General features: G+C 39.8%; 2 protein-coding genes across 2 annotated transcripts; both read left to right on the top strand.

Moving 5' to 3' along the window:
* The first annotated feature begins 8447 nt into the window (after positions 1 to 8447).
* Positions 8448 to 8807, top strand: LOC145286469 (uncharacterized). The gene has a single exon (XM_080135377.1). It carries the CDS (start codon positions 8448 to 8450, stop codon positions 8805 to 8807), a length of 360 nt encoding a protein of 119 aa, XP_079991503.1.
* Positions 8808 to 24911: 16104 nt separating this feature from the next.
* Positions 24912 to 25973, top strand: LOC145286468 (uncharacterized). Its single transcript, XM_080135376.1, has one exon. It carries the CDS (start codon positions 24912 to 24914, stop codon positions 25971 to 25973), a length of 1062 nt encoding a protein of 353 aa, XP_079991502.1.
* The last annotated feature ends 108 nt before the right edge of the window (positions 25974 to 26081 follow it).

Here is a 26081-nt window from a genome sequence, read left to right as displayed (position 1 = left end):
TGCACTTACCTTCCCTCTCCACCATTATGGACCCTTTTAACTAATTTCAACAGATTTATTCAGTAGCAATTAGTGGTATGCTAATTGCCATTGGACCAGCCTACAATTAGTAAGGGATGGTGGATTGTTCTATTTTGAGGCGCCTGATTGGCTAAGCATGCCAGTGTTATGTAGTATTTGGCTAGGGCCAACCGATACATAAAGGTTAAAATAAAATCCCCTTTTCGAATGTTGATAGTCCACTAGTATGAATTAAAGAAAAAGAATTCGCAGTGTAAATAGAAAAAGTCGGACGATCGTAATTGTTGACAAAATGAGAATTGGGTTACTGGAATTCGCATATTTTGCACGGAATTCTACGGCGAAACAAAAAAAAAACAATGAATAGAATTTCATGGTGACAGGTGAATTCGGCACGTGCAGAATAATCGTCCGACTAAATAAATAAAACAAAAACGTGCTAAGGACTCACGTGGAAGCCGAGACCTAAATATTCTGTTTGTTATATGTAAATTAGCTCTAGGACGCGTGACGTCAGAAAGTTGAGCTGAATGCCATATAAGGAACAGACGCGCGACAGATAACAGAGCTAGCAGAGAGAGGAGAAACAAAGGACAGAACGTTGTGAAGACCGGATCGTTGAAACGTCATTTCCCTCCTCAGATCACTGTGAGAACACTGTTACTATCGCGGTGAACTTCAAAACCACAAAAAGAAAAAAAGACGAACTGTTTAAATTGTAAATGTGTATAATATTGTAAAATATAATTTTATACAAAAACAAACGCAATTGTGACTTACGTCTTTTATGCATATTGTTAAGTTACGGCTGATCGTTCTAAGTTTTCAACCGATTTGTTTTCAGGTTCAACGTTGTTATGACATTTTTGACAATTGACGAGAGGCAAGATAAGGAAAAAGTGCCAGTCTAAGGTGAGATAACTCACTAGTCTTAACTCATTGTCATGACAACCGCTTAGTAAACAGGTGAAACCACGGACGATCGACGTAATTAAAACTGCTATGTGCCACGACCAGGGGGTCCTACAAACTACTACGATTCCCAACCTGGGGGCCACACCACAATACAACATAGTATTAATTGGTGCCTTGATGACCAGTTCACTCCGCAAGAGTGATAAGTAAGAACTTTTTAACAAAAACAAATCTAAACAAAAAGAACTCTTACACAAAAAGAACTTGGTTACCACATACACAACAACAAAGAAGAAAAAAAAAAAAACACAACATGAATCAATCGACGAAGAGAAACGCGTACGCAGAAGCAAGAAAGAGAAGAAGAAAGGACACTGGACCTGAGGAAAAGGAAAGGTTAGTTGATTTTTTCAATATTTTTCTAAACCTCAGCTCTTAAAAAGTTTTGTTAAAAAAAAAAAAAAAAAGTTATATATATTTCTTTTCTTTCTTCTTTCTTTCTCGTATAATTTTGAAAATAATTGTAAAAGATGGAACAGCAGTTTTTCACAAATTTCGCTCAGATCTTAGGGGCTGAACTACACAATGTAGGAAAGGCCATTTCGAACTCTCTGAGGGGGGAGGCGTTGTTAACAAAAATAAAAACATTAGACACTCGACGATCGCAGGAATACAGAAAATGGCTAAATGATATAGATAAATACACTAGAATAGTTAGCCAAACAGAGGAAGAAAAATGCCAATCAGCGTTAATTACGACGGCTAGCCCAATAGGACAGTTTGTTTCAAGACTACTAGCCAACAATGAGAGTTTGGCATGGGTAGACTTGAAACGAGCTCTAGATAATTATTTTGGAGTCCAGGCAGATCCTACCAAGTTTGTTAGGGAGTTAGCAAATATTAAGCAGGGTAGAAGCGAAACTCTGCAGGACTACATGCAGAGGTTAGTGCACTTGGCTGAAGGTTCGTATGGTAGCCTAGATACGAACAATGAACTAATAAAAAGCCAAGTGGTAGGTTTCTTCATCGAGGGGCTATATGACAGACAAGTCAAAATCGCTGTCATGAGGGAAGAACCATCGGACCTCAAGGTAGCCTATGAAAAGGCCCTAATCAAGGAACGGTGGCAAAACCGCATAAGAGGCAATGACCGAGAAGAAGAACCTATGGAAATGAATTATAGTAGGCGCCAGAGGAATATAGAAGCGATAAAAAAAAAAAAAAGATTCCCAGAGCCAGATAGGGGGCAGGGGAATTATAGAGGAGTTAATAGGGGACCCGGCTTCAAGGCAAGAGAAACAGAGCGCCCTTGGCCAGGGATTAAGTGTTACAATTGCGGCAGAAAAGGCCATATAGCCAGGAACTGCACCTTCCCTAAGTCGGGAAACGAGCAGACCCCACTCGCAAGACGCCCAACGAGAGGAAGAGGGGTGAACAGTCAAAGATCATAGGACATATGGGCGCCGCTAATTGCATCCCTATTAAAATAAAGAAAAATAAGTTTAGGGCTTTAGTAGATACTGGCGCCGAAATTTCTGTAATAAAAAGTACTGTATTAGAAGGTCTCAGAGAGAAGCCTGAGATAAAGAAAATAGAGATGAATTTAAGGACTGCAAACGGGTCACCTCTCATAGTGCAAGGAGTGGCGCGTTTACAGATTAAAGTAGGAAGCCAGTACATTCGACATGATTTTGTAGTGACGAAAAACCTTAATAGGAACGTCATATTGGGCCGAGACTGGCTCAAGCAAAATAGTGTTAGAATGTACTTTGATTTAGGAGCAATCCGATTAGGCAGCGAGTACATAGCGCTGCAAGAGGAGGCTCATATTTCGAGTATAGTTAGATTAAGGCACGATGTCACCCTGAAACCGCAGCATTTACATGCGTGCACAGCTCGTGCCGGAATGAGAAACGGTCAGGGTTTAGATTACGAAGTAGTGCAGATAGATAAGGGCTTCCTAAGTGATCTAAGTGGTGTATCCGTAGCGAACACGGTAGTTAAAATTAAAGGTAGGAAAAGCTTTCCCTTGCTAATTATGAATAACACGAACCAGACAGTAAAATTAAAGAAAGGTTACAAGATAGGTAGATGTAGAAGAACAGAAGTAGTAATGGCGATATCAAAGCCAAATAAACAAAGGAAGTCGGGAAACAAAAGTAACCTCAACGGCATAAAAGTGCCGGAAGAAATGAGGAAAGTTTTAAATAAAGTCCTGCGACGAAATACTGATTTATTCGTCACAGAGGATAGATATTTAGGCCGGACTGACACAGTAGAGATGAGGATCGATACAGGAAAAAACAATCCCATAAAGAACACCTCTCAAACAACGAGAAGAAGTTAATGTAGCACTAGAGGAAATGCTACAGGCAGGGGTGATAGAAAGGTCGAACAGTCCGTGGAGTTTCCCGATAGTTTTAGTAAAAAAGAAAGACGGAACAAAGAGGTTCTGCGTAGATTTTAGGGCCCTGAATAAGATAACAAAGAAGTATGCCCGAGCACTACCAGTAATTGATGATATACTGGCCTCGCTGGGGTCAGCAAAATACTTCTCAAAGTTGGACTTGAAATCAGGGTATTGGCAGGTAAAGTTGAACGAAAAGGATAAAGAGAAAACTGCGTTCACCTGTCATAGAAGACTGTTCCAATTTAATGTAATGCCATTCGGACTTGCTAACGCTCCGGGAGTGTTTCAGGAGCTAATGTCCGTAGTATTACAGGGACAGGAAGAATTCGCCGTGCCTTATTTGGATGATATTTTGATATTCTCCAAAACAAAGGAGGAACATATTAGGCATATAGAAAAAGTGCTAGGTAGCTTACGTAGGCATAATTTAAGGTTAAAGGCGGCGAAGTGTGAGTTTTTCGGCAAGGAATTGCAATATCTGGGATTCCGAGTAAGTGAGAAAGGTATCCAGCCGGAGGGGGACAAAGTTAAAGCAATTCAGGCAATTGCGACCCCAACCACTATGAAGCAGGTTAGATCCTTTATAGGCATGACATCCTATTACAGGCGATTTATCAAGGATTTTTCCGTTATCACCAAACCGTTAATTCGGTTAACTAGGAAGCATGCACGTTTCTGTTGGGACGATGCATGTCAGTCTGCTTTTAATCGATTGAAATCGAAGCTTGCAGAGATGGTGATGCTGGCATACCCGGACACTAACAAAGGATACAGGTTATACACGGATGCCTCCGATTATGCGATCGGAGCAACCTTGTCTCAGATGGTCTACGACCCGGAGGAGGGTCGGGAGATAGAGAAACCCATTTATTTTCTATCTCATAAGTTGTCTGATACCCAGACTAGATGGTCAACAATAGAGAAAGAAGCATATGCGATTCACTATGCCTTAAGCAAGTTGAATCACTACTTGCACAGTGCTACGTTCACCATCTACACGGATCACAGACCATTGGAGTACTTGCTGAAATCTCCAATACAGAATAAAAAAATACAGACGTGGGCATTAAGTATGGCTGGCTATGATTGCACCATACAGTACCTGAAAGGAAAGGATAACGTCTGTGCGGCTCTCTTATCCCGTGCGGTAAATGCGAGTCGGGATGAAGACGATCCTCCAGTAGAGATAGACGATAGAAATTACACGGTGAGTGCGATAAACTCGAATCGTTTTGAACCAAGAGAGTTTGTATCGCATAAGGATGACGAAGACTCACCGGTAGTAAGCGAGCGTCCTACACTATCAGGTTTGGATATGTGTAAAGAACAAGACGCCGATAGTCAGATCGTCGAATTAAAGAAACGGTTGAGGAGCGGTAAAACGTCCAAGATGAAAGAAAAAAAGTACATCATAATGGACGATATCGTATATTATTTATCGCAACCCGACGACGATCCTGTAATTAGATTATATATTCCGTTACATTTAAGGATGAAGGTATTGCATCAATACCATGATGAGAATGGTCATATGGGCGTGGAGAAAACGTTCCACTTCATTAAACAGAAGTATTTCTGGCCTGGTTTGTTCAAGAAGGTAAACGAACACATAGGGAAGTGCGTCCCATGCCAGACCAGAAATCTGAGGAAGCAACAACCTCAAATGCAGGAGACCGACATGCCTTCTTTTCCTTTTGCTAAGATTGCATTGGATATTTCCGGACCCTATCCGAGGATTTTGTTAGGCAATCAATACATAGTCACGTTCATCGACATGTATAGTGGTTGGCCTGAGGCTTTCGCTGTGCCTAATAAAAAGGCAGAGACAGTGGTGCATCTCTTAATTGAGGAAATATTTCCCAGATTTGGTGCACCATTGCAGTTACTTACAGATAACAGACCGGAGAACATCAATGGGATCATGAAAAGGGCTTTAGAAGAGCTTAATGTTGATCACGTGACCACCTCATTTTACCACCCGCAAAGTAACGGGAAAATAGAAAGATTCCATAGGACGATGCATGATGTACTAGCAAAGAAAATAGGGGACAATGACCGTTCGTGGGACATGTACTTGAACCAGATGCTGGCTGCTGTAAGGTTTCATGTCAGCGAAACAACGAAGTACTCCCCCTATTACTTGCTCTATAATAGAGACGTTATCTTGCCGTTAGACAACATATTAAGGCCTTGTAGAATTTACTACGGAGAAGAGGATCACGAGATCGCTCTGCAGGACATGCATCGGACCTTTACATTAGTCAGAAACAATGTAAAGAGAGCTAGGAAGAAAATGATAGATAGGGCCAACGAGAAAACGAAAGCAGTCGATTTTCAAGTTGGTGATTTAGTTTATTATAAAAATAATAGAAAAAAGGGAAAGCTAGACGTAAGATGGTCTCCATATTACGTAATAATAGAAAAGACGGGGCCAGTCTCGTATAGAATTAGAAGCCAACTGACGGGGGCAGTAACAAAAGCCCATGGGGAACACCTTCGGAAAGCAGAAATGGAGGAATGGGATATCGCCAACAAGCAAAAGGGATGTAGAAAAACTACCCTGTCAGCACCGGTAGAGGATAGTAGTTCAGATCAAGAATCCTCTAGTGGGGAGGAAGAAAATCATCCCCAACAGAGCAATCGACATCAACGAGAATCCCCAAGTCAGGAAAACAGGGTCCCGTTGATGGAACGGAAAATAATCACACGTAGCATGACGGCTGAAAGGGCTAAAGAAGTTGATGAAATATCGAAGGAAGATATATATAACTTAGTGCCCAGGTCGTGCGGAGTTGATTATGATAGTAGGGATCAGCCAACCGTAGCTAGGGCTAGCACGGGGGTTGGGAACTCAGGTTATAATCGAACTGTTGGTCGGGAGCGCAGAACAGGATGTTTGGACTGGGTAAGAAAGTTACTCTGTCGATGTTAGGCAAAATCCTTATCATAGGGAGTTTGGAGTTGCCACCAATATTTAGAATCCTGGCGTTCTGGTCGAAATTTTTGTACTATATGCTGCCCACATTTCAAACAAGTCATTAAAATGTAAGACTCGTATTTAGTTAATTAGTCATATTAATTAAAGAGCCGAGGTAGTGGAGAATATTGGACAAATCGACCACTTCGGTAAAATTGGTAAATTTGCAGCGTATATTTTGCTGTTAAGTGCGGCCGATGCACTTATGCCGAAGAAGACCTTATGCTTTTCGTGTTGCTGTTTATTTTTATTTTTATTTTTATTTTTATTTTTAAAGTTAAACGAAAAAAACAGAAAAAGGGATGGAAAAAAAAAAAAGAAAAGAAAAGAAAGGGAGGGATGTTATGTAGCGTTTGGCTAGGGCCAACCGATACATAAAGGTTAAAATAAAATCCCTTTTTATTAACTTGATAAGTGGACGACATCGAATGTTGATAGTCCACTAGTATGAATTAAAGAAAAAGAATTCGCAGTGTAAATAGAAAAAGTCGGACGATCGTAATTGTTGACAAAATGAGAATTGGGTTACTGGAATTCGCATATTTTGCACGGAATTCTACGGCGAAACAAAAAAAAAATTGAATGGAATTTCATGGTGACAGGTGAATTCGGCACGTGCAGAAGTAATCGTCCGACTAAATAAATAAAACAAAAACGTACTAAGGACTCACGTGGAAGCCGAGACCTAAATATTCTGTTGGTTATATGTAAATTAGCTCTAGGACGCGTGACGTCAGAAAGTTGAGCTGAATGCCATATAAGGAACAGACGCGCGACAGATAACAGAGCTAGCAGAGAGAGGAGAAACAAAGGACAGAACGTTGCTGAAGACCGGATCGTTGAAACGTCATTTCCCTCCTCAGATCACTGTGAGAACACTGTTACTATCGCGGTGAACTTCAAAACCGCCAAAAGAAAAAAAGACGAACTGTTTAAATTGTAAATGTGTATAATATTGTAAAATATAATTTTATACAAAAACAAACGCAATTGTGACTTACGTCTTTTATGCATATTGTTAAGTTACGGTTGATCGTTCTAAGTTGTCAACCGATTTGTTTTCAGGTTCAACGTTGTTATGACATTTTTGACAATTGACGAGAGGCAAGATAAGGAAAAAGTGCCAGTCTAAGGTGAGATAACTCACTAGTCTTAACTCATTGTCATGACAACCGCTTAGTAAACAGGTGAAACCACGGGCGATCGACGTAATTAAAACTGCTATGTGCCACGACCAGGGGGTCCTACAAACTACTACAATTCCCAACCTGGGGGCCACAACACAATACAACACCAGAAGGGGCAGGTGCCACTCTACAAATGCCAGCTGCTCTGGCATTCAGGGTTTTTTTTTTACTGTTTTAGACTTCTGCCAGGAACTACACTCTGTCAATTATCGCATCCATTCAGCACAACATCTTCATTGGATTAGCTGGCTCACCCTAGCAATATTCTACACTGCAGCATCACATGAGTAACTTTCCAAATGACACATGTACTAAGATGTTGAAAAGTCGATTTTATGTTGACAACCTATGTATGACAAGCAATTCTCCAGAGGGGATAATCAGCCTTTATAAAAATGTAGTGCCTCGACTGCAAAAGGGAAAGTTCCAGCTGAGGTTGCGTAATTCCAATTATAGAGGCCTACGAGAAATCATGATTGAGGATGGTAATATTGTGCAACATAACTGTGAGTATGAAAAGGTTCTTGGGTATAAATACCACCCTGAATCAGATACTATCAGCATCTCTCACACTTCAGTTCAGGAAAATATACGCTCTAAAAGGGATATTTTGGCACAGACAGCAAAAATATTTGATCCTTTATCACCCTGTGCTCCTGTAACAGTTAAAGCGAAAATCCTTCTCAGAAAATTATGGTTGCTCAAATTGAGTTGGGATCAAAAGGTACCAACAGACATAATGACAATCTGATCAAATTTAGCTGAGGATCTCTCTGGTTTCAGGAATCTGTCCTTCTCATGACAGGCTGTAGACAGTGACGGTCCACTGAAGTTGTATATTTTCTGTGATGCTTCACCACAGGCATATGGGTTTGTTATTTATGGGTTGCAAAATGAAAAATCCCATATAATATTTTCTAAAGTGAAAATAGCACCAATGAAAGCTAAAACTTTGCCAATGATGGAATTGCTTGCTGTATACATTGCATTCAAAGCTTTAAGCATGTTGCTGAGAACATACTCTAATATCAAAATTGAGAGCATTGTTATTTATGTGGATGCGCAAGTCGTTTTGTCATGGCTTCTCTCAGACAATGTGAAGGCAAAAAGCTTATATACCAGGAATAGAATAAGAGACATTCATGATATGAAAGAGAATTTCACCAAAAAATTTGGAGTGGACATTCACTACAAATATGTCCGCTCTGCGGAAAACCTGGCGGATCTGCTTTCTCGTGGTGTCAGCCTAGAAAAATTTAAAGAGAAACTGGACTTATGGACTTATGGACCTACATGAATAGTTCAGGAACCAGAGAATTGGCCTACAAGTACCTTGAGCTGCCTGAATTCGGAAAACCAGCCACATGTGGAAAATGTTTTTCATAGTACAATAGGTGGAACTATTTGTAAATCACTAATTCCCTTTGAGAGGTTCTCAAGTTTGGACAAGTTATGCCATGCCACTACTTTCGTATTCAAATTTGTGAATAAATGCAAACAAGTGAAGAAACAGTCTAATCAAAAACAGACTGCCAAAATTTACTTGATTAAAGTGATGTCGAGCAAGGTAGTCAGTGAAGTCTGAAATCTCGAGCTGCTATACCCGTTAAAAATTCAACAGCTTGGCTTTTAAATACCCCAAGTTAACAAATCTGCCAAAACACAGAGTTAGGCTAATAAATCCCTTTGAACATGCCTGTATTGATTACACGGGTACATCTGGGTACAAAGAGAAAGAAAGTCTACAAAAATGTATCTGTTGATTTTCACATGTATGAATGTGAGAGCTATTCACATTGAGCTTGTGCCAGATATGAGCACTCAAGCTTTCATTCTCGAATAAATTCGTTTTTCTAATATTTATGGAGTACCCACTCATATATACAGTGATAATGCATGTTCCTTTAATGCTGCTTTAGGTGCCGATGTAATTAAACATCACATCAACAACAATGAATTCAATAATGCATTTACCAGCTCTGCTATCATGCACATAAAAATACCTCTTTACTCCCTTTGGATTGGTAGTACTTGGGAGAGAATGATCAGGGTAATAAAATCATGCTTGTTTAAAACATTAGGTCGATCCAAAATCGATTATTTTAAACTCTTAACCCTTCTATCAGACGTCCAAAAGCAGTGAACTCCAGGCCTCTGACCTACAGATGTTCTACTGATGTTGAATTACTCCCTTTAACACCCAACTGTTTTATTCATCGTAACATAAACTCTGAACTTTCCTATCAAGCTGACAACCCCAGTTTAGTTGAAACAGAACCAGTCACAAGATCTCCACTTGTAAGTACCTTGGAAAACAGAAGAATTGACTTCTAAATTCAAAGACCTGTGGCATGAGGAATATTTGCTGAGTCTAAGGGAAAGTTGCAAGGATTTGCATGAAATTGAGTTCCACAATAAAATCAAGGTAAATGATGTGATTCTTATAAAGAATCCTGCCAAGCCTAGACCTTTCTGGAAACTGAGCAGAGTTATTGAACTGTTTAGTGGGAGTGATGGCAAAGTTCGTTCCACTCGAATTAAAAGAGGCGATGGTGCAGTGGAAATACATAGCCTCAAGCATTAGATTTTCCTGACACTCCAGCTGAAGAGGAATGCGATGAAAGCGCACCCTCTTCTATTGAAGTTTGTAAGAATCCTAACATGGGACGAGCAGATGCTTCAGAAGAATTTGTTACTTACAAATCTAAGAGAATCAAGAAACCAACGTCTAATCCAGAATATCTGTATTATTAAAAAAACAAAATTTCTGTATTAAAAACTGTGTATACATTCTTGTAATCAGGCCATAATAATGCCCGAGAAAAAAAAAAAAAATTTATTAAGAAACTATATACATTCTTGTAATTGGGCCATAATAATGCCTGAAATTTTATTTAAGCAAGCTATTAGCTCTTGTTAAGCCTTTATGTTTAAATATTAAGTCCTAAAGGGACATGCAACAAATTCATTCGTTACATTTTTGTTGTTGTTGGGAGAATATAAAAAAAATAAAGTTACCTCCCTTTTCATCCGATTTCCCTTTCCTTACAATTTAAATAAGGCCCTGTCTCATTTGCTAAAGGTGCCACTCATCGACCAATCACGGCAACCTATTCATTAAGCAGGACTAAAGACTCTCTTTAAATGCCCTCTTTCGTACAGTGGAGAAAAGACGTATTATTCCATTTCTCTACTTCTTAACTTGAAAGGACCCGTCACTCAAGACGTTAAAAGAACTTTTTTGGACTTCTTAAAAAGCCGCAACCACAATTGTTTTGCAACTTATTTTACGTTTGTATTTTACGTTTGTGTTAAATACACTTTTATTGTTCTCCGATTTGTATTCGTGTTTCTTTTTCATGACACAACAGGGTTTCCTTACCCTTGTGCAGTCTGGGGATTAAAAAGCCACTTTAGTGTTATGTGTCCTAAGGGAAATAAGTCCTTTGTGGGTAGAACAACATATTCTGGACAACAGAACAGTATTTTTCTTGTCCTAAGAACATCAATGAAAGTACAAGGTCGACCTATCTGCTTTTTCTGTTTTATTTATACTGGGAGTAAACAAACGTTTTTCACCCAGACAATTCAATTTAAATTGTGTTCTGCTAAAAACCAAGAAGGTTGATATGGCGGTGAACACGTTGATTGGCAGTGACTCCTTGAGATTGTAGGAGTACAATATATCTATAAAATTAGTTGATCAAAATTCTTTTAAATTTGCGGCGTTATTTTCCAGGGATTTGAATTTAAAATTCGAAGTTGATAATTTTGATAAAGTTGTCAATAACTTGTCTTAAGAAGGATCCCGGCTCTGTCCCGGTTATAAGAATTTAAACGGAACTCCCATTAAAGGGATTATTAGTTTGGACCTTCTGAGTAAATTAAATAATCTCAGATTAGTTGAGTGTCTTAATGGCAATGCATTAAAACACGGTGATTACATAATTCCATTTGACGAGAGCCAACATTTTTTGAATAAAGATTTGAATAAGGTAGAGTCGCTTCCCTTTAATAGTGTTGTGAAATCCCTTCCTCAATGCAACAGCTATTCAATCAATTCTGTTCTAAATCTGACACTCTCTTATGAGAACGGATTGGAGCCTTTCTTCTCCGAATTCGCAGTTAAACGAGGGGTAGAGACGTTGCTCACTCTCGACTCATTAGGGATCAATGAAGGGGTTAAGTTATCGGCTGTCGACAAGGAGAAGCTAGAAGAGTTTAAAGACTTAATCGTATGGGAGAAATATTATGTAAACTTACCATGGCATCATGATAGGATCCCACAGGTAAAAAGTAACTGTTCCTTCCTTAAAGGTAATGAAGAGAGTGGCAGAGTCCTTAGAAAGGAAGGGAATGCATAATGAGTACCTCCAAGTGTTTGAGGATTATGAGGAATGTGGAATAGTGGAGCAGTTTTTTGTCCCGCCTGGGAATTATGAAGATTATATTTGGGTTCCACATAGACCCGTTATTAAGGAGGGAACTGGAGTGACGACAAAAATTTGTCCCGTATTTAACTGCTCCCTGAAACGTCAAGAGGGGATGTCAATTAATGACACTGCCCACATGAGCGTGAACTTAACTGCTAAATTATTGGATTTATTGCTGGGGTTCAGGAAAAACAAATATGTCCTTCTAGGTGATATAAGGAAGGCCTTTTTACAAATTCACCTTAAATCGGAAGAGGATAAAAACAGATTTCTGCTTTTCCTTAAAAAGGGTGACAAATTATGTACTTACAGGTACAAACCACAATTATATTTGGGTTCAATGCTAGCCCTTTCATTCTGAACTTCATTTTGAAATTGCATGCAGAAAAATATGCAAAGGATGCAGCATCACATGCTATTTCCAACAATTTTTATGTGGATAATCTTGTCACCACCAGTTGTGATGGAGAGTCCCTACTTACTATTTATAATAATGTTTGTAGTAGGCTGTCAGAGGCAGGCTTCGATTTGCGATTCTGCAATTCTAACTGTTCTAAGATACAAGATAAAATGTTGGAGGATGAAACTATTTCATCTCTCTTCCCAGCCTTTGAAAAGGTATTGAGATACCTATATGATCCTATTGGAGACATGTTCAAACTTTCTCCCACTTTAGGGGACCCTGAGGTCAATACGAAACGGGGGATTCTTTCGCAAATATCAGGAGTGTATGACCCCTTATCTATGCTTCTCCCCGTCACAATACAGGGGAAGATCATTGTCAGCCCGATTTGGAAAAGAAAGTTGTCATGGGATGAGTGGATACCCGAAGAGCTCATCAACCTGTGGCAAACTCATGCCAAGAATTTAAACGACTTTGGGAAGTTTGAATTTCCCAGGCGTGTATTGTCAGAAAATGATTCTTTCGAATTTATTTGTTTCTGTGATGCATCAAAAAGGCGTACGGATTCACCCTGTATGCGAAACAGAGAGCGAATTGTTCTCTGTTGTTCACAAAGACCAGAGTGGCCCTAATTAAAGAGAAGTCACTTCCCACTTTGGAACTATTGGCTATGTTTTTAGCCCTTAAGGTAGCCCCTCAGATTTTGGGTGCTCTGGGACCCCCTTAACATTGATAATTTTTTCCTGATGTCTGATTCCCAGGTTGCTCTCTAGTGGGTCCTGAACGGTAAAGGATCCAAGAAAAATATATTCATTGAAAACAGAATCACCGACATCAAAAATTTTCAGAAGATATTAATATTAAATTTGGCGTTCTATGGAAATTAAAGCATGTTTCTTCGTCATAAAATCCGGCAGATCTTCTAATTAGGGGTATCAACGCTTCTAAATTTTCCCAGTCATTCAATTTCTGGATGTATGGCCCGGAATGGCTCAATAGAGATGGCATTGATTGGCCAATCTCACCCTTACCTTGTCTAAATGAAATTAATAAAAAAATTGTATCATGTTTATACTGTTATGAGGCACATCATTCTGAAAATACCTTCCCGTTGGATATTACAAGGTATTGCAGCTTAACTAAGGCAATCAGCGTCTCAGAAAAAGTGTTGAAATTTTATGATTTATTACATCACTGTACTGCTACAATTTTAATAGGGCCAAATTATTGCTATTTGCTAACATGCAAATAGAAGCCTTCTCACATGAACTAGGTTATTTGAAACAACCTTCCGATAAGATGCCTCCACCTAGGGTAACTGCCTTAGGATTATTCCTTGATAAAGATGGATTAATTAGAACCAGTGGTAGGATACAAAATTCTGATATTCTTCCCTTTTAGGTCAAATTTCCCCTTTTGTTGGGAAAAAATCATTATTTAACAAAACTGGCAATTAAGGAAGTTCATCTTAACTGTTGTCACATGGGGGTTAATTCAACTCTCAGTAAGTTAAGGCTGTCTGAGGTTTGGATCCCTTGGGGGAGACAAGCCGTAAAAGCCTTTTTATGTACTTGCATTGTATGTAAGAGAATAAATTCTCTGCCTTGTAAGGCACCTGCTGAGTCTCTATTGCCTGCTCATAGGGTGAACTTTGTTCTTGCCTGCTCATAGGGTGAACTTTGTTTGCCCATTTAAACAAGTCAGTGTGGATTTCACTGGTTAATTTTCCATAAAAGTTAGAGGGGTAGAAGTTAAAATGTACATATTGCTCTTTACATGCATGAGTTTGTATGCAATTTACTTAGAATTATTGCCGAACAAGAGAACCTGCTCTTTCATGCTAGTCTTTGTTAGGTTTACCAATTTATTTGGTATCCCTACACGTGTATTCCGATAATGCGAAATCTTTTGTTGCGTCCAGAATATTGTTATTGAGCGTGCTCGAATCGGATGAGCTAAAGGAACAATTTAAATCCGTTCACATCATCCATCGAACAATTCCTCTTTACTCTGCCTGGCAAGGGGGAGCCTGGGAGAGACTAATTAAAACTGTCAAACAATGAAAATTACTGGGCAGAAGAAAGTTGGATTATTTTGAATTTCTGACTGCACTTTCTGATATGCAAAAGGCAATAAATGACAGACCCCTCTAAACAGAGGCTTTAGTATTTTAACTCCAAATCATTTTCTTCAAACAGGCTATCAACCTCGTTTGCTTATTAATAATTATGATGCTGAATTATATCCTGACCCCCCAAATAGGACAGCCTTGTTACATTCCCTCGAAATGAGGAATAAATTTGTTGAAAAATTCAATCGTATCTGGCATAATGATTACCTCTTGTCATTAAGAGAAGTTGATGCCAGAATTGGGAGCAATTGTGCCCCCAAGTTATCTGTTGGAGAGATAGTACTTATGAAGTCTCCCAACAAAACCAGACAATTTTGGAATCGTGGTAAAATAATTAAATTAATTACTGGAAGTGACAATAATGTTCGTTCCACGCTCGTTCTTAAGGATGAGTGTGAACAGGTCCATTCCTTAAAAAATTTTGTGCTCTTAGAAATTAAGGGTAATGATGATATTGTATCAACCGAGTTTATAGAAGCAGGAGGTCCCTTTTTCTGTCCAATCTGTTCAGTTCCTAATGATGGAACATTACCAATGGTGTGTTGCGATTCCTGTGACAGCTGGTACCATTTCAGCTGCGTAGGAGTAAATCAGCAAGGTACCCTTTTTTTTTTTTAATTACATTTTCACCGCAAACAAGGCAAATTGGCGCTTTGGTATACTATCAGGGACATGAGCTACTGGGATACTATGTGGGGAGTTGGGCAGCAAGTTGTCAGTTCACGTTAAATTTGAACTTCTGCATATCAATAAAGTTGGGGGAGTAGGAACCCGGAAGGGAATTCCAAAGTCTAGCGGTTTTTGGGAAGAAACTACCGGAGTAGAAAACTCTTTTACATCTAGGGATCTCTACTGTGTAGGGGTGGGATTTAGCTGCTTGTCGGGTTTGTCGAGGGTATTTATGTCATGGGGGTATAAGTGCTTGCAGTTCGTCAGAGCATACTTGTAGAAAAGGCCGAAGGATGCAACATTTCATCGGTGGGACAGAGGCTGAAGCTTAGATGACAGTTCAGGACCTATCAGGTTGGAGACTCTCTTTTGGACCTTGTCTAGGAGTGAGAGATTAGTAGCAGATGCACCAGCTCAAATATGACAACAATACTCCATACATGGGCGAATAGTGGCCTTATAGAGGTACAGGATGCTTTCGGGTGTTCGTAGCTTTCTAGAGAGAGCATATCTTCCTCGCAGCGGTCCTGGCAATGCTCTCAATGTAATTGTTCCAACTCATGTTTCCTGTGAACATTAGGCCAAGAAGTTTAAAAGAAGTACTTTCAGTTAATGAATCTTTCGCCATTGCTATTGGAGCTATTAGGGGAGTGGCTTTGTTCTAATTGTAAGGAGGAAGCTCCGCAGGTTATTCTATATGGTGAAAATTAGCTAATGTCTGGATGCATGAGAATTTTGAAGTTTAAACTGAAAATTGATAACAGACAGTGGCACACATATATTAATATTAAGAAAGTTTAACTGAATTAAAATTGTAATTATTGAATCTCAATTTGAATTGTCAACAAATCAACATATTAAAGAAAAGAAATTTAACTGAAGTAAAACATTGAAATTGTAAATTTGTCTGAGTTAAGACTTATGTTTGTTGGATTAACTTGCTATTTGTCCTTTATCCAACCATTTTATTAATTAACTTTTATTGGGAAAAAGTAATGATTATCCATTACTTTTTTCCCCTCTCCTTGGCAGTGTGTGAGAAATTCCATATACAGTCGCCATCTTTCTTGTTTTGTTTGGCCGCCCACGCAGTTTAGTGGTTGGTTGTCATTGATTAATTTTGAATGTGTGTGGGGATTAGTGAGAGTTGGCTGTGAACTGGAGGTGGACACCCACGGTCAGAGAGTGGAGAAGAGGCGTCTGGTACACACCAGAAAACGCGGGATTTCCGGTTGGAAAAAGGAAGTTTTGCTTTTGGCGCACTTTTTGTTTTTTTTTGGAGAGAAGAAAAGAGAAAAAGGACGGTTGACTTCCACCACTGTCGAAGGAGCCCCAAAAATATATGATGGTGTATACACATCTCCAGCTAGATATGTACATAGGGTCATCCAAAGACAAAACAAGTATTTCCAAATAGAAATGCCATCTGGAGAGGAGCAGACAGTTTCAGCAAAGACTGAAACCAGTTAAATTCAATAGTGTCAACAATGGCAAAAATACTGATAATGAAGATACTGAACGAATGACAACAAATGACAATACATCAGAAGGCATGTCAGCTCAAATATAGAACATAGAAGACTCAATACGTAAACCTACCATCACACGCTCAGGTAGATGTGTTCGCTTTGCAAAGCACAAAGACCACATCTATTATGTGTGAGAAATATAAGAATAAAAAAATCCATAATATTGGAATCCTTCAATCAAGTTATAGAAACTTAGAGCAAAACTCATAAAACCTAGCATTTTAAAACTAATATTGAAACGATTCTGTTCAAGAACAATAAATGTGTCAACAAATTTGCCATTCTCACACAGCTATTTTGTACCTAGAACTGTTAAAAAAATAAATGAAAAATAAAAAAAATAAAAAAAATACAAATATAAACATAGATAGGCTATAAGAGTAGAAAGCTAAAGACACTGTACTATCCACCACTATCTTTAACGTTCTTGGAATAGCTCTGCTATTTCGGGTGATGATGTGTGTGGGGATTAGTGAGAGTTGGCTGCGAACCGGAGGTGGACACCCACTGTCAGAGAGGGGAGAAGAGGAGCCTGTTCCGCACCAGAAAACGCAAGACTTCCGATTGGAAAAAGGAAGTTTTGTTTCTGGCAACCTTTTTGTTTTTTTTGGGGGGGAGAGAAGAAAAGGGAAAAAGGATGGTCGACTTCCACCACTGTCGGAGGAACTCCCCAAAAGGGATGAAAGTCAAAATTTTGATGAATCCCAGAGAGACATATATAAACAACCTGTTCAGTAAATAAAAAAATAAGGAACTTGTAGGTTACGAAAGTTAAAAAGACGTACTGCTCCCACGTTATGGTCTGAAGGCCTTCAATGACTAAATGCTGCCTAATTCACACATAAACCAGAAAAAAGAAGACACTGCAGTGAATTAAAACCAACTCTGCTCCCACGTTATGGACCGAGCACCCCCCCTTTACTACCGTTGCCTGGTTTACACCTAAACCAATAAGTATAACCTAAACTGATAAGTACAACCTAATGAACATTCTCTTTTGTTGATTTCTCTCCACGCTGACCTTTCTCTCACACATTCACAAACATCCTCTTCTGCCACTAAAACGAACTCTCTCTACATACCTCTGTTGCGGACCAGGATATAAATACCCTGGCTCGCCACAAGAAAAAATAATGAAGCGAATTGAATGAAGGAAACAAAGAACTCAAATGCTGGAATAAAATAAACATGTCGTTTATTTTCTGTTGAGAAATGAAAGTCTTGGGTGTACACATGTTCATTCGGCCGTTGACAACTATGCGCATGGAAGGAAAGGGGAATGCAATAGAGAAACGCGAAGTGGCAAGCCGGCCTGTAGAAAGAGAGGGTTAAGCTCAGTAGAGAGGCGCGCACATGTCTGTGTTGATCGACCAAAACGAAGGGGAGATAGAGTGAGAAAGTCCATCTAGGTTATGGAAATAGAAAGCGTATAAAGTGTACGTATGGTCTGATAGCTTTTTGTCCCACATACTAGCAAGTGGTGTGAGGTACGCACGTGCGCGCACATGCCGAAAAGGCATGCTGTCGGTGCGTAGACCGTACAGCTCAAAAGCTGGTCCTAAAAGGAAGAAGCCGCTTATTGCTCTTTCTTTTATACTTGTTTCCGGTGGTCTTTTGTGCATGTGTGGATTTCCTTTGAAACGGGAAGTGACATTGTCCTTGTGTGCGTACGTGTGCACGTGTGTGAGTATACACGTGAACGTGAGTGTATGTACGCGAACGTGAATATATGTACGTGTGTGGATGTGGGCGTGTATGTTTGTGTGCGCGTATGTATATGACAAGTAATATAGCTTGAAATGTGAATGCATGTTTTTGTGTGAGACTAGAAAAGGCTCGCGCACCTCCCACCCTTATAAATAAAGCTGTTTTTCTTACCCTTAAAATATAATGTCTGTCTTATTTATTTCTATGGAATCAGATAGTTACACGTTAAAAACACAAACCTGATAAACCCACTTCTATACCCCATATGTGTCAGGTGATTTGCTTAGCACGCTTTTTGTATCATGCTTTTACTTTCAGTCCACATAGGAACTTGGCAAGTGGATGGACTCAAAAACCCAGCGACTCCTTCACTGGAGGAAGCCACGACAATTCCTTCATGTTGTATCACCAAACAGTTGATGAACAAGGAACCACATCTCTACAAGCAGAGACAACCTTATACTGCTAAAGCCATCCAAATTAAGGATGACATTCAAGAACAGTTCTTCGTGTTTATTTACCAAATATTGGATCTTATCTCAATTCATCTAGAGTCTGAAGTGACTCACATTATGCCTAATTATTCCAATATTCTGGCTGAGTCCACCATGAACATTCATGGATCCTTTTGAGGAACAACGAACTAACATTCTGACAATAGGAATTTATACTAATGGCTCCATGCATACGGAAGCAAAACAGGCCACCGTTTTGCAAATGGACAATACCAGAACCAATAGACTTTCATTGCTCTTACATTTGAATAAATTTTTAGCTTATAAGGTATGGCTTTTGTATTTGTGGATTCTTTTGCCTCTGCCAGGAGTAAATTGGGATGTGAGAAATAATTCCTTACAATATTTTCTTTCTTTGATAATATGTTGGAATTTTTTCTGTTTTTACACCAACAATTGTATACTGCCCCCTCCCCCTGTGTATATACTTATATTTTTTATGCTGGTTCATGATTTATATTTATATATATTGTTTTATTGGATTGGGTTTCGTATCCTTTTTTTTTGTACGAAACTATCACGATTTTGAATAAAACCCTGCTAGCTCCGTTGTGCTGAGGTCCAAGAGAAGAGGCTTCCTTTTCGAATTCGCCAGCTAGGCAGGAGGACATGTATCCCATCAGCTGAGCGTGAATCCTAAAGCCTTTCCCTCCAAGGAGAAGGATTGTACGACACAGTAGATGCAACGAGGCGGTAGCAGTGTCAGAAATTTTGTTCTCCTTTCAACTTCTATTGGGCACTGCTATGGAGAGAGTTTTTCAGGGAAAGAAACTCATATTCAAAGAAGTGATACAAACTTCACAGACTCTTTCCACAGACTTGGAGCAAGCAGCGAGCCTTTAATTCAACAAATTTAAAAGGTGCTTGAACTTTGAACATTATTTTTGTGAGTACGTTCCTTTATTTAAGGCTTTATTTCGAAAGTACTTTTACTTTTAATATTTTCTGTGGTAGTCGGGTTAACAAACGACCCTTCCGTTAATACATTGTTTTATATAGAAAAACCAGCATTTTTTGTTTTGTTACTGTAATATTACGAGCGTGTTTTGTCTTCGTTATTTTGGCGTTTCTTGTTAATGCCGGCAAAAGGAAACAATTTGCAACTGTTTTCTGTAAATAAAACCTATTTTTCATTTCAAACAAGACCTGTGTTAACTTCTTTACCCCCATTTCTTTTTTAATTTTATTCTCTTATTTTTTTTTTTGCTGGCTTTGTTCACGTGTCGAATTTATCTGGAAGCAAGATAAATTTCGACATTTTGCAAATTGACTTTTACCCCATAGCGCCGTATGAACGCGTACACGTGCCTCCTTTTCCCTCCTTTTAGAGACAGTAGTTAGATTTCTGTCCTGCCGTTATTTTAACCAGGGTTAAATTGGCCTGTTTTCACAAGCCTGCTACTTAACGCTGACGCTACCTCCCTTACCCTTTTAGCCTTTCTTTGAACTACTCTCCTTTCTGTGGTCTTGTTTGAATTAGAAAGAGAGTGTTTTTTTGTATTTCCCTTTTTTTTTTTTTTTTTTTTTTTTTTACACAGTGATCGCCACTTATCAAGGCCCGGAAGCCACTCAGGGATAAGGGTTATTGCAAGTACATCACGTTAGTGAGATTTTATGAAGTGTTTAATTAGGGGGGCGGTTCATTAGGAATTTGTTAACATTAGACTTGAAGACATCCAAGTTGTAGTCCGGAGGAAAGCAGGCAGACGGAACAGAGTTCCACAGGCGTGCAGTTCTAAGAAAGAAGCTTTGCTCATGAAATCCGCGTTTTGATTTAGGCACAGATATAGAGTGGGGGAAATTTTTCACAGTGGATTCAGCTAGACGGGTGTTTTTCGTGAAAGTTCGGCGAGGGGGGACCAGGGATTGGAGTTCAGACGAGCACCTGCCATGAAAATAACGATAAAACAAGGATAGGCTCGCAACGTTTCTTCTGTGGGAGAGGGGTTGCAGGGTAGAGAAAAGGGCATCCCCCACTAAACCACGAAGTCTATTTTGTACTCTGTCAAGGCATGATAGGCTGTTTTTGGCAGCTCCTGCCCAGATATGGCAACAGTATTCCATCCTTGGCCGTACTTGGCTTTTATATAGATAGAGAATTGCATCAGTAGTGAGATATCTTCTGGAGCGGTAGAAGGATCCCACCATCTTTCCTGCGACCTTGGCAACAGACTTGATGTACGTGTTCCATTTCAGATCAGGAGTAAAGGTCAAACCCAGAAGCTTGTCAAAACACGGGGCCTCACCCAGACGAGAGCCATCCATTACAATTGATGCCAGCTGGGGATCAGAGCGTTGATGATGTAAGGATAGGAGTTTGGTTTTAGATGCATTAAAGGTAACTAGCCACATCTTCCCCCACTGAACCACGCGCTCGAGATCAGAGGAGAGAGAATCAGAGAGAACTTTGTCATTTACAGCCTTTGATGTGTTGCCGTAGATGGTCGTGTCATCAGCATAGATGTCAACGAATGATTTAAGTATGTGTTTAGGGAGGTCATTGATGTAGATCAGGAAGAGAGTTGGGCCCAGGATTGACCCCTGAGGGACTCCAGCATTTATATTGCAGGCCTCCGATTTTTGTCCATCTACCACTACTCTTATGAGCCTATCGGAGAGAAATGATTTAATGATTGAGAAAACATTTCCAGTTATACCGTAGCTGGAAATCTTGTGAAGTAGACCCTTATGCCATACTTTGTCAAAGGCCTTTGATATGTCAAGAGCAATTGCCCTAGAAAGGAAGCCTTTGTCAAGAGATTCACTAATCCTGTGGGATATAACTGTCAGCACATCTGCGGTAGATCTTGCAGAGCGGAAACCATATTGTTGGCACTAAGAAGGTTATTCCTGCTGAGGTGGTTGACTATTTCTCTATTTAATATTGATTCCAGTAACTTACTCATAACACAGAGAAGACTTATTGGTCTGTATTGAGAGGGAGATGACTTATCACCTGAATTCTTAAATACAGGGCAAACTGATGAGGTCTTCCAGGGGGTCGGAAAGCACTTCTCCTTAAGGCAGCGCTTAAAGTATGGGAGCAAGTTCTGGTTGAAGCTTTTTTAACACTATAATTGGGATGCCATCAGGGCCAGTTGCTTTACTGGAATCTAGGTTTTTTATTAGCTTGGCGACCTCATGCACGGATATTTGTATGTTACCTAGCTTGTTCTGTGTTATAGGAGGAAATATGGGGAGTTGATGGCCTTCGTCGCATAGGGTAGAATTATCTGCAAAGTTCTTTGCAAATAGTTTGGCCTTGTCTGACGCTGACGAGATAACCTCTGGTCCATTGATAATGGTTGGGATAGAACGCACACTTCTGTTCAGGATCCTATTTGTTATTTGCCAAAACTGGTGGGAACCAAGCCGCTGATCAGCTACCTTGGATTTAACAGACTGGGCATATAGCTCTCTTGCATTTTTTATTACTCTTTTACAGTGGTTGCTGGCAGTCCTGAAAGCAGCTTTAGTCTCAGTGCATCTATTACGTTGGTAGTTATGGAAAAAGTGATTTCTGTGCGCGATAGCAGCAGCACATTCTGGGGAGAACCATGGCTGGCTGTTAGGTTTTTGTTGGAATTTTTTAGATGGTATGAATTGGTCTATGCCTACAATTAACCATTCGGTCAGATCTGATACTATAGAGGACACTTCCTTTTTAAACATGGAGTGCAGAGGTAAATCAGATATGAATGTACGGAAGCTATCCCAGTCAGCCATAGAGTATCGGTATACAGTACGGTGGAGGGGTACGTCTGATGGCTTCTTACATTTTGTTTTTATCTTAACTGATACGACGGAGTGGTCGGAGGATCCTAAAGGAGAATGAACGGTACATGAACATAGCTCAGGGGAAGTTGAAAGAAAAAGAGGCGAACGTGAATTTATTTTAAACTTTTGTATTTTTAAATTTTGTTGGTCTATCTAATTATTGTAAACCTCACGATGTCGGTCGATTCATCTTCATCTTTCCTTGTTAAGAAACGAAGTTCTTACAAAGGCAGAATTGTGACTGCCTTAGACTTATTAAAGTCAAGGGGAGAAAGTTTGTCCAGGGATTATTTTCAATCCGAGAGAGCCATAATAGAGGATTGGCTGGCGTCGGTAAATCTGTTAAGTGAACAGATTTGCGACCGCCACTTGGAGGAAGATGGGGACGAGTCTGTCGTTTCTATGGACTATAGTGTTGAGGTTGAGTTTGCCGCGGGTATCAGAATGAATCTCTTCAGTTTGGCTAGCAGGTTTGACAAGCTTTCTGTCAACCCGCCAGTGAGTGCTAGCAATATTGAAAGGGCACCTATTCACCATACTTTGGCGCCCAAGTTAAATTATCCAACCTTTGACGCCAGTTCCTTGGATGCGGATAAATTTGCGTTCAAGAACTTCTTATCCCAGTTTGAAAACTGTGTTATGAACGTAGCGTCTAAGAGCTTACGGCTCCAAATTCTAAAGAACCATCTCTCTGGTTATGCTTTCCAAATCGTGGAACACTTAACCATTTCTGAGGAGAACTATCAGGTTGTGTTGGACCTCCTGACTGAGGAGTTTTTGGATCGGGAGTGTATTGTAGATGCAATTTTGGAGCAGATTTTTGGCTCAAGACCCATGTTGTCTGAGGACTTTTTTTCAGTCAAGCATTTTTTGACAAAGATGAAGGCGGATCTTCTCGAATTGAAGAATTCGTTTAATATAGATTGTTTGGAGGAGGGTAGTTCCGGCCACAGGGTGATGAGTCATGTGATCTTTGCCAAGTTGCCTGGAGTGTTGAGAAGGGAAATGATTCGTACTGCAGGATCGAATTATCCATCTCTGGGACAAATTTTTGCATCCTATAATAGCATTATTCGGACTTTCCTCTTAACTAAGCCACGGGCAGCCAGTAGCCATGCGCTTGAAAAGCATAAGAAGCCCAATTATTCCTATGGTGGGCGAGCTGTAGGCAAGACCCTCAAAAAGGATCCCCTTAATAGAAAACCTACAACCTTGGAAAATTTCAAGGTTGAGTCAAAGGTGGTTCGATACAAATGCAATTTTTGTATGACCAATGAGCATATTTCTTTCCTTTGTAGAAAATATGTTTCCTTGGAGGAGAGACTTGCACGCTGCAAAACAGCTAATTTATGCACTTTGTGTACCAGTCGCATACACCCTACTTCCCGTTGTCCTGGCAAGACTGATAGTCTTGTCTTCCAATGTTGGCACTGTAATAGTAGAAGTCACTCTGGTGCCCTTTGCCCAGTGATTAAGAAAGCTGAATCCAATGTGTGTTATCAAAGTAGAGACCAGCATCAGGATCTCCTCCTACCCATCATGAGTATTAGGGTCATTAAAAGAGGTAAGGAGCAATGCTTTAATTGTTTGTTGGACACTGGGAGTCAGCGATCCTACCTGTTGAGTGGGTTGTTAAACTGAATGGGATACAAGGAAGGAATAAACGATTCAAAAGTGTATGATGTCAATACCTTTCTTGGTTCTGTCCGTAAGAGTATGAGAGAGGTTGGTCTGTCCGTGGTACTATCTGAGGGTACCCGTGAGATACCCTTCTTGATAGATAATGATATAGACATGAAATTCACTGTTCCTGGATCAGCAGTCAGGAATTTCTCTCAGAAGTCTGTTAAGTTAACTGTGGATTTTTCGAGTGTCAGGAATGATATGATTCACGTTCATGGGTTGATTGGTGTGGACCTGTTGCAGTACTTGCACTCAATGAAATTAATCAAGTTCTTGAATGGATATGCATGGGAGGTCCCTCAGGGCATTATCCCCTTTGGAAATGTTGAACATTTTCAGCTCTTGGAGACGAGCTCTGCTGCTCGTGACTGCATGCAAGTGAACAGTTATCAAAGCATTATCTCCCAGTATTCTGCATGTCCTGTTACACATGTTAATTTTGTAATGAATCCCAAGGCTGACTATCTGGATCCTTGTCAGACATTTGAAGAGTCGAGTGTGGAGCGGAAGCTGGACATGATGTTCATTCAGTTTAGAATCATTGGGGTTAAAGGATGACAATCCTAAGCAGCTTTGATAAGTCCAAAATTAATGCTTTCCGTGACTCCATAGTTTATGAGAATGATACTTATTACATGGAGCTTCCTTGGGAAGAGGACAAGATCAAATCTGTCCCTTCTAACTATAATGTGGCATTGGGAGTCCTCGACCAAGTAGTCGCGGATCTGACAAAGAAACAGCTCTATGAGGACTACTGTAAAGTTTTTCTTGAACAAGAGAAGGAAGGCTTCATTGAAAGGTGCCATATTGAGCCAGCACAGTATAAAAATTATATTTGGATCCCGCATAGGCCTGTGTTTAAGAATGACTGTCAAAGTACCACTAAAATACGGCCTGTGTTTAATTGCTCTCTCAAGATGGGTGGCTGTCCTTCTCTTAATGAAGTGGCCTACCCTGGCATAAATCTGTTCACTGATATGTTGGACCTGTTGCTTAAATTTAGGACAGATAGGTACGTGTTACTCGCTGACGTCAGGAAAGCCTTTCTTATGATCAGGCTAAAGAAGGACTCGGATAAAAATAAATTCTGTTTCTTCTTGAAGTTAGGTCAGGAGTTAGTTTGCTTTCGATACAATACACTTATCTTTGGATTTGTTGCCAGTCCTTTCATTTTAAATTATGTGCTTAAACATCACTTAAGCAAGTATGAAGAGAATGCCTGTATAAAGATGCTTAGCAGTCATTTCTATGTGGACAACTTAGTTAAAACTCATAATAGCCCTGATGAATTGTTGTCCCTTTACCAGGAAGCTGGCAAAATAATGTTAGAAGGTAATTTTCTACTAAGGTCCTGCAACTCTAATAATGAGCTGTTGAGATCTCAAATGGAAAAAGATGGGAGTTTGGTAGTTCACAATTCTTGTTTCGAGAAGGTACTAGGGTATTATATGATCCTAGTGCCGATAAGATTAGCGTTTCCTGCAGTGCCCTCCGTACTGGTGCAAGTACTAAGCGAGAGATACTTTCACAAAACTCTAGTGTTTTTGATCCTTTGTTGCTTTGTCTCACAATTACAATTAAGGGGAGACTGCTCTTACGAGAGCTGTGGAAATTGAAGTTGGGTTGGGATGCCCAGATTCCGGCTGAATATCTGTCTGCATGGAATATTTTATTTGAAGACCTTACGCAACTGAACTCTCTGGAATTTCCTAGATATGTGGTGG

Source organism: Euprymna scolopes, chromosome 10 (assembly GCF_053919585.1).
Source record: "Euprymna scolopes isolate OS-2025 chromosome 10, ASM5391958v1, whole genome shotgun sequence".
NCBI classification, from domain to species: Eukaryota; Metazoa; Mollusca; class Cephalopoda; order Sepiida; family Sepiolidae; genus Euprymna; species Euprymna scolopes.
Note: the sequence above shows the minus strand (reverse complement) of the source record. Positions and strands in the feature narration are given on the sequence as shown.